Source organism: Clupea harengus, unplaced genomic scaffold, assembly GCF_900700415.2.
Source record: "Clupea harengus unplaced genomic scaffold, Ch_v2.0.2, whole genome shotgun sequence".
Taxonomy (NCBI): Eukaryota; Metazoa; Chordata; class Actinopteri; order Clupeiformes; family Clupeidae; genus Clupea; species Clupea harengus.
The window spans coordinates 25001-35000 of record NW_024879702.1 but is presented as its reverse complement, the minus strand read 5'-3'; the positions used below and the strand labels follow the sequence as shown (position 1 = coordinate 35000).

Sequence of the window (10000 nt, the reverse complement as noted above, 5' to 3'; positions counted from 1 at the left end):
TCCCAGGGGAAATATGTTTTGGCTTTTACTCTCTGCTTTCATTTAGCTTCTGCTGCTACGCTACGTGTTTACCTCTTCCTGCTAGACACAGACACACACACACGGTGACCTGTCACCTCTCAGACCACCGAGATGTGTTCTTTGCTGCAACGCAAGTCCCCGGTGCCAGCCTTTATGCGCTGCTGTCATTGGTGCTGTCGGTGTAGTGCTTGTTGTCGTTGGTGTTGTGATGGCGTGTGAGCCTTGTCTGAGGCCCCGGGGGGGGGTGTGTAAGGGTGGTAACGGTGCCTGACGGCCGTGTCAGATATGCTCCATTGAAGCCCAGTGGAATTGCCTATGGCTGTCTATAGGGGTAGAGGTGTCACACTTAAAAGCGACCCATCTCCCCCGCTAGCGCTGCCACTTCCAGAGCTGGTCGCCTAGGGGGGGGGGGGGGTCAGCACCTGCCGCGACAGCAGGTGGTGGAGGGAGCTGCTGCAACCTTGTTCTGTCGTACTCGCTGTCACTCACACACACACACACAAACACAAACAAAACCTACACATTCAAACCTACACTCACAGACGCACAGACATAAAAATACACACTTGCACCAACACAGACAAACACACAAGGTCCTGAGAAGTTGTAGATACAGTACACACACACACATAAAGTAAAAGCATTCTTGGTCATCCTTATAACCACATTCATTCAAATAAATGTGTGCAGGCCCACGCTGACTGCATTCCAACAGATGCCCAAGCATACTCAAAAATGAATGCATTATACAGAAACACATGTGCATAGTACTTACAATGGAAAACACAAGCTGGAAAAACTGTATTCATGCAAATATATACACTCACACACACACATACACACACCAACACAAACACACTCTTAGAAAATTCCTTTGACAGAATACAGAATTGGTGCAAAGCCGGCAAAGTAGGCACACGCACACACAAATACTCAATTGGTGTTGTGTCACAGTCAATCATTATGTGTGTATAAATATGTGTGTGTGCGTGTGTTTGTGTGTGTGTTCAGATGCAGGCCTGGTACATTTAACATACAGGAAGAGGACCCTGAAGGTTGCCAACCCTGTTTCTGCTTTGGCCACTCCCTCGTCTGTTCTTCCTCCAATCAGCACACTCCAATCAACATCACCTCGGACTTCCTTGACGGTAATAAATGACCAAGCGGTAGCCACATGACTGTCAATGACATATCGTTTCTCCCCTTCCGCAATAGGCAATCAGGGGACTCTTTTGATTCACAGCTTGATCACCCAATCATTAAGCTACGATTTAAATAAATGGTTCTTTATCTAGTCAAATCTGACCAGTCGATCATTGCACTCGGATTAGAATAAATGACTGCAGGATTTAATTTAAGTTATAAGGTAATAATAAAGATAATGATAATGTTGGCAATGAGGACAATGGATAGTGGGGATACATTTTTTTTAACACATTTAAAGTGTCAACTGTCAAGTTTAAAGTGTCAGATAATGAGGTAATGAAAGTTAACTCTGAGACAGATTTGGTCCCAGTGTTGTAGACATGGTGGATCTGTGCCTGATCCAGGTCATATCAGGGCAGTATCAGGGTCATATCAGGGTCATATCAGGTGATATCAGGTTATATCAGGTCGTATCAGGTCATATCAGGTCATATCAGGGCAGTATCAGTTCATATCAGGTCATATCAGGGTCATATCAGGGCCATATCAGGGCCAAATTATATACCTTCCCCACTCCAGGACCGAACTAAGGCCATTTGGGCCATGGCCCTGGACCTGCCTCAGAGATGGAAACAAAAAATTGGAGGCAATATTGAGTGATAGCGGGTGACATTAGTCAAATCAAAGACAACCAGAAGCAGCCTTGTCTGCTTGGCACTGAATTCTTCAGAGATATTTTCTAAGAGATATTTTATTCAAGCTTTAAGGCCAGGTCACAGACCCTCAATGACACGCTGTGCCAGAGCGCTTTCAAGGTTCTTTTTTAAGTGTTAGTTTGATCGATGATTACTCTTTAGAGGCCAGTTTGATCACTGATGACTCTTTAGAGGCCAGGGGAGTTTTAGAAACATCAAGATGGTCTTATACTGCGTTCTCAGTGTGTGTGTGTGTGTGTGTATGTGTGTGCGTGTGTGCATTTGTGTGTGTGTGTGTTGTGATGGTTGCTCTGTTATAGACGCTGATGGGTGGACGGGGCGTTTCTCAAGAGATCAGGACTCTGCTCTGCTGTGGAAGGAGGGGGAGGTGTACCTGCTCCCCTACAGTGACCATGACCTGGGCTACTACACCGCACCAGGTGAGGGGACACGCCCAAACACACCTGTGCTACTACACCCATGCCCAAACACACCTGTGCTACTACACCCAGACCCAAACACACCTGTGCTACTACACCCATGCCCAAACACACCTGTGCTACTACAGCAAACCAGGTTAGAAGGACACGCCCAAACACCTGTGCTACTACACCGCGCCAGGTGAGAGGTACACGCCCAGATCCCGACTCCTCCTCACCAAGTGTCGAAGTGTCCTTGAGCAAGACACTGAACCCCTAACCGCTCCTGATGTGCAGGTTGTGACCTTAGATAGTAGCCTCCGCTATCAGTGTGTGAATGGGTAGATGTCTGAGGCATTAGTCTGTAGAGCTCTTTGAAGGGCTATATAAATGCAGTCTATTTATCATACTCTTACAGTAGTTTTCAGCTTCAAATGGCTACTGTCTAAGATTTGCTAAACACTAAATCAGTCTTTACACTGGCCCTTAGAAACTCTTTGAAAGTCTGAGAGAGCACCCTTAACGTCTCTTCTTAAAGCCCGCTATGCAAAAGGTTTCCATACAGCATTTTTTAGTGTTCCTGTAAGAGGTCAAGTGAAAGAGCCCTTTTTCTAATACTGTACTACTCATAAACATGGGCGAGCTTAAGACGCCAAACCATACCCATTTAAATTTGGAGAGCCCTTTCTTTCTAATATTGCACAACACATAAACAAGGACACAGCTGCTAGAGATTACTTCAGAAGTAGCGGTAGAGTTGAAGCACAGTTTGTACTCTTGTTTTGTACTCTTGTTTTGACTGAAATGATCCCCTCCACAGCACTGAGGTATTTCAGTGAGAAAAGTGCTTGTCTCAAGTATACTTCTTTCAGAACAAATGAACACAACGCATAAACCACTGCAATAATGGCAGTGGTCAACCCTAAGTCACCCTAAGACCGCAGGGGGATAGTCTGGAATGTCTGAAAAGTCTCACCTCACAGGCATCCTCGCCCGGGCGTCATCACACGCAATGAATCAATGTTAGACCATGGGACAGGGGTCTTGATTTTCTCCGACAGTCAGGACACAACAACAAGCCTCTAATATGCAGTCTGAACAGTTGAGGGGAATAACTAAGAGAGAGAGACAGAGAGAGAGACAGAGACGGAGACATAGAGAAAGAGAGAAAGAGAGCGCATGTGCTGTGTCTGCAATCTGTAAGCATTTTGCAGTTTGGCATCTCTTTAACCGTCCTCTAGCTGTCAAATAAATCATTTGATGTCATTTTTAATGAGAACCAAAAGCAGATGATGAGTATAACTAAGAGAGAGAGAGAGAAAAAAAGAGAGAGAGGGTGAGATTGACAGAGAAGTAGACAGAGAGAAAGAGAGAGCATGTGCTGTGTGTGCAAACTGTAAGACTTAAGGAGTAGCCATCTGTCTGAAACAGACCATCTATTTTAGTTATTTTAATAAAATCAATTCCAAAGCAACCTTCGGCCATAGATAGACAGTTACCAGTCTGGAGATAAAAGTACAGTTCAGTTTACTTTAAGACAGAGTATGAAAGCACTGCTAATGAGTGCATTACATTATACTTACATGTGTAATTAGAAGCTAATAAAGTCTACAGAATAAAAAAGTGTGCCCCAGCGTTCTTAACTCTTCTCAACAACAACTAAGCACCTAATTATGACTGAAGTCCCAGTAGTGAAGTGTGTGTGTGTGTGTGTGTGTGTGTGTGTGTGTGTGTGTGTGTGTGTGTGTGTGTGTGCCTGGGCCTCTCCCTGTCGAGACTGAAAGTGTCTCCTCCAATTACTGAAGAAACTCCAGGGGCATGGGAGCACTGCCTGACCCAACAATCCTCAAAGACAGCCCAGAATAATCACATGTGTGTGTGTGTGTGTGTGTGTGAGAGAGAGAGAGAGTGTGTGTCTGTGTGTGTGTGTCATTGATCCTGAAAGCAGAGAAAACAGTCGTACACATCCCCTAGCAGGAAGGACAGAAATGTGTATGTTTTTGTGGGCTTGTGTATGTTTGCGTGTGTATGTTCATGGTGTGTGTGTCTGTGTGTATGTGTGAGATCAGACTAAGTTTCACAACATTCCAACACAGGGCTTGAGAAAGTGCTTCCTCCACAGACAGGTGCTTTAAAGTTCTTTATCCACAAACACACATTTTTTCTTTCTCCCTTTCTCCACCTCTCTCTCTTCCTCTCTCCCCCTCCTCTGTTTCTTTTTTCTTTTTCTGCTCTTTCTCCCTCTCTCACTCTCACTCCCTTTCTCTCTCAATCTCTCTTTCTCCCCCGTCTCTCTCACTTTCTTTCCTTCGTTCTCCCTTCTCTATCACTCTCATTCATTTTCTTCCTCCCCTCTTGCTCTCCCTTCTCTCTAACTCTCATTCTTTCTCTTTCTCCCGTCTCTCTCTCTCTTTCTTTCTTTCCTCCTCTTTCTCTCTCTCCCCCTACCCTCTCTTATGATCTCTTATTATGTGTTTACGTGTTTACTGCTGGGTGTATGTTGTTTGTTAGCAGTACAAAGTGGACACATTGCGGAAGAGGGATTTATTTGTGTGTGGGGATGTGCTTTGGATTTGTGTGAATGTACGTATACGTATACGTATGTGTGTGTGTGTGTGTGTGTGTGTGTGTGTGTGTGTGTGTGTGTGTGTGTGTGTGTGTGTGTGTGTGTGTGTGTGTGTGTGTGTGTATTCCACTGCATCCCCTTATCACCAGTCCACAGCTCTTGTTGTTGTCTTTACTGAGTAGTTAAAGCAGGAGATCTATTACTGCGCCTTCCTGTTTTAATGATCTCATTTTCTCTCTCCTCTCTCTCTCCTCTTTCCCCTCTCTCTCTCTCCTCTCTCCTCTTGTCCTCTCCCTTCAGTCACCCCCTTCTGCTTTATTCCAGTCATTAGTGTGTGTGTGTGTGTGTGTGTGTGTGTGTGTGTTTGTGTGTGTGTGTGTGTGTGTGTGTGTGTCCAGTGACTTTAAAGATTAGCGAGGACTAATGCCCACTGTAGAAAGAGTTCTATTTTTGTTGGTCTTGCTTTTGACTCTCGCTCTCTCTCTCCCTCTCTTTCCCCCTCTCTCTCCCTCTCCCTCTCTTCCTCTCTCTCTCTCTCTCCCTCTCTTTCCCCCTCTCTTTACCCTATCTCTCTCTCTCTCTGTCCTTATCCTCTCATAGTGTTTTGGCAGGAGATCATTCAGAGTCAAACCACAGCAGTGGTGTAAAGGGAAACAAATCAATTTTCTGTGATTATTACTAATCAATTTGTCACCTGTTTTAGTTGGGTGTCTTTGAAAGTAGCCATCTTAGAGGACTATTGTGTATGTGTGTGTGTATGTGTATTTGCTAGGACATTTACTCACACACACAGACAGACACAAACACACACACACACACACACACACACACACACAGACACACACACATACACACATCACACACAAAAAGAAACACACAGACACAAATAGCAATAAACAGCACATTAGCTTAGCTCTGCACCAGATAATCAAATTAGTGTGTACATCTTAGCAACAGTCGTTCCATAACTAACAGTAGACTTCTGCACCATCCTTTCTTTCTCTCCTTTTTCCTCTTTCTCTCTCTCTCACACTTTCTTTTCTTTCCTTTTCTCTCTCTCTCTTTGCTCTTTCTCTTTTCTCTCTCTTTCGGTCTTCATCCAGTTTGGATACGTGTGTGTGTGTGTGTGCGTGTGTGTGTGTGTGTGTGATTCCTGGACAGCTCTCTTTGCGAGGCCCAGGTTGGCAATCTTGATGCAGACTGGGCTAATACATTCATGTAGAGAGCCACACAGCTGACACTGAAGCAGCCCTGCCAAAACCTGTGTGTGTGTGTGTGTGTGTGTGTGTGTGTGTGTGTGTGTGTGTGTGTGTGTGTGTGTGTGTGTGTGTGTGTGTGTGTGTGTGTGTGTGTGTGTGTGTGTGTGTGTGTGTTTCAGCATGTCCTTCTGGTCTCTCTTGGAGGCCCAAATGCCCCATGGGGACATTAGAGTGGAGAGTGTTTAACTCTGTGCCTTTCCCACACTCTCTCTTTGTCAACCACACAGATGAACACATACAGACACACAATGACACACATACACACACAGACACACACATACACCCAGTGGTCATCAGGTGCAACCCCCAGTACTGCCTGGCACAACATCCGTCACATAGATCAAGGCACAGAGGGGGAAGAGAGAGAAGGACAATGAGAAAGAGTGGAGAGAAAGTGGAGAGAAAGCAAGACAGTAGAGGGAGAGGGGCAGAGAGAGAGAGAGAGACAGAGGGGCAGAGAGAGAGAGAGAGAGGGGGGGGCACAGAAAGAGAGCCAGCGAGAGAGAGAGGGACACAGAGTGAGTGAGAGGGGGGGGACTGTAAGAGCAGGAGGATTAGAGCTGCACTAAATCAGAGAAGGAGGATAGCTGGAGATGGAGAGATGGACAGGGTGTCAGTGGAGAGCTGCTGAGTGACTCTCCACATAAACGAAGCACTTGTGGAGTGCCAGTCTGGCAGCTCTTCACAGCAACAGATCGGCCACAGTGTTGCCCGCCACTCCAAACACAGTGTTTCCATGGACACCACTGCTATATGACAGCCAATCACCAGACCACAGAGACTCACAGCAATCACATCGATCAAGGATGCTCAAAATCAGAACAGCCACACACACCTTCTGACATTCTTACATACACACACTCAAACACATAGTCCCAGACGCATACACACATGATTCTGTCGGGTCTGAATTATTAAAATTCCTTGAATATTTAAACACAGATATTTTAATTATTAATACACGTTCGCTCCACAACAATGCTGGGAAATTGAAAGGGATTATAGGGACATCTGGCAATTTAATTAGAAAAAAACTATTTAAATTAGAAAATCCTTTTCACATGGACACACATACACACACAGCTGTACGCACAAATACACATACATTCATTCATAGACACATACATACCGTACCTACATGCGTATATACGTACATACGTACGTACATACATACATATTGTACATACACACGCACGCACGCACACACGCACGCACGCACACACGCACGCACGCACACACACACACACACACACACATACATACAGAAGCATTAAAGAAACAAGTATAACAAGGTTATGTACTTGGCTCACACACACATTCATGCAGCTGTAACCCACCTTAAAATTAGTTACCAAAGGCAAGTAAACTGTTGTTTATTTTGAAGCATTTTGAGTTAAAAAAACGTTAATTTTCCAAGACTACATCATTATTAACTCTTCTGAGGCAGCTTGTTTTACTTTGTTTTAACTGATTACTCGAGAACTCTGGTGAGTAATATGATATGGACCCGTACTTTAAGGCAGTCAAACAGTCAGCCAAATTTTCACGAGCCAGGAAGCGAGTGCCTGATTTTTTCCAATATGTCAGGTTAAAATTCACGCCTGAAACTGTAATAAACAAGAAACAAAAAAGACTTTGAAGGTCTCTTAACTAACATAGCAAAGTTACTGTATTATTACAGCACAGCTGGCTAATAAGTGCTAACGTTAGCCATCAACAGAATGACAAATGAATGGTCATCAAAAAATGGTATGCTGACATGGTCATATATTAGTACGTAACGTAAATTACTGATCATTTCAATTTTGCAGATCAACAAACTAACACAGTTCATAGAAAGTAAATCTAGGTCACTTATACATATTAACTATGGTGTGAGACAACTATAAATCTTACAGCCATCTCTTTCGAGGGCGTGAAAAACAGCGTAACACAAGAGAGAGGCTTTAACCATGTGCTCAGCTTCACTGCTGTGAGGTTCCCTATCCCACGATACAAAGCATATTTTAATCATATCAAAGTAATAGTCCATCATCATTTCAACAGAAACTAATATAATGCTGTGCACATGTCTTTATACCAATAATATATTTTAACATGAATTATGTTGAATTACTGCAAGAAATGTTTATCAATATAAAGTATATATATTGATATCGTATATCAACCGTTTTTGCTGACCAAAGTACATCAGAGGCAGAACAGTCCAACTGGATCCCGAGGAATTTGGATCCCGAGCGACCCTTGGATTTTGAAGATCAAAGCGTATTCTATTAACCAGAATACAGATAAACAGGAATCTCATTCTCTCGTGTGAACACTGGTCAAACAAACACTCACACAAACACTTTATTTGTTACTTTGAAAAGAGCTCTATTTTTTGTTTTGATCAAAAAAACGTTTTTTTGTGAAACCCTCAAATTCATAAATCAAAATAGCTGTTCATACATTTATACTGGGTATCTTGTCCATTTCATTCTCCCCCTTAACCGAACCTAGTTTGTGTTAGCTACGCACTCCTTTAATTTAGGCCTAAATTGACTAAAGGTGCTTCACAGCCACTCACACCCAGCAAGCCACTCTCTAATCCAATCTCTGCTGTAATGTCCTGTCAATCAGAGGAAACAAATTCTCTCACAGAGAAGGTGATTGTCTTAAGGGTCTTATGTCTGTGTGTGTGTGTGTGTGTGTGTGTGTGTGTGTGCGTGTGTGCGTGTCTGTACATGTGTGTGCGTGTCTGTATATGTGTGTGTGTGTATGTGTGGAGTCAGTGTACCAGTGCCCACCTTGCTGGGGAATTGGCTGGTTTTTGAGTGAGGCCAAGGTAATTTAATCCAAGCTGAGTTGATTTAATTGCTTCGGAAGAAGTTTTTGAGCAGATTGATTGTTGTCCTGGCAACGAACTCGCCAAAATGTCTTGAGGTGTCACTGTGGCGATAGGTAATTTGTGAGGCCGGGGAAAGGGTCACATGAGGACATTTGATCACAGGTAGATGCACACTGAAATGGAAAGCCCTGGAAGAAAAGAGGTTCTTGCAGACTATCACACACACACACACACACACACACAGACATACCCACAAACCGCAATGTACACACAGGTGGACACACATTCACAGAAGCAGGCACACACTTGCACAAACAGACATGCATACACACCCACAGACAGACCTATCTATTACACATACATACGCTAGCTATCACACGCTCACATACACACACACCTGCTCACACACACACGCGTATACACATACAGACGCGCACACACATGCTGTTCTGTTATTTCATTCACACCACGGGCCATTGTGTGATTCCCCTCTCTCTCTATCTCCCTCTCTCTCTTTTTCTCTTTATCTCTCTCTCTCTCTCTCTCTCTCTGTCTTTCAATTTGTTTGCATGTTTTATTTTCCCCATTGGCTTGTCTCTATGAGCTTCCGAATACTTTTGGAACGGTAAACATGGAGTAATTGCTGCCAAGCAAACAAGCAGACAAACTAGAAGATTAGCAGACAAACAGATCTTCCCTTTGCTATCTCTCTCTCTCTCTCTGTCTCTCCATCTCTGTCCCTCTCTCTCTGTCTCTCTCTCTCTCTCTCTCTGTCTCTCCTCACCCTTTCCCTATATTACTTGTCTTTGCCTACCTCTGTTTTTTTCTCTATGGGAGGTAGTAAATCCGTGTTGATGATGCAGTTGCCGCGGGCCATGATAGATGGCAGCTCATCGCCATGACAGGTTCCTGTGACTCATCACAGCCCATCACCTTGACAACAGCTCACATGTACATTGTGCCTTGAGGGACGATTAGTCATCACTTTCCACAGAGGCAGAACCCCAGAGGGGGCAGGATTGGGATGGTATGGACAACATGGAGAGAAAATGACTCTTTGTGGCAAA

At 44.1% G+C, this 10000-nt stretch overlaps 1 protein-coding gene across 1 annotated transcript in view; it reads left to right on the top strand.

Annotated features, from left to right (window-relative positions):
- The window catches only part of LOC122129923 (laminin subunit gamma-3-like), an 85910-nt gene that overhangs the window by 51753 nt on the left and 24157 nt on the right, over positions 1 to 10000 (top strand). Inside the window, 2 exon segments of the mRNA XM_042704651.1 lie at positions 1033 to 1169; positions 2183 to 2302. Coding sequence (XP_042560585.1) covers positions 1033 to 1169; positions 2183 to 2302 — 257 coding nt within the window.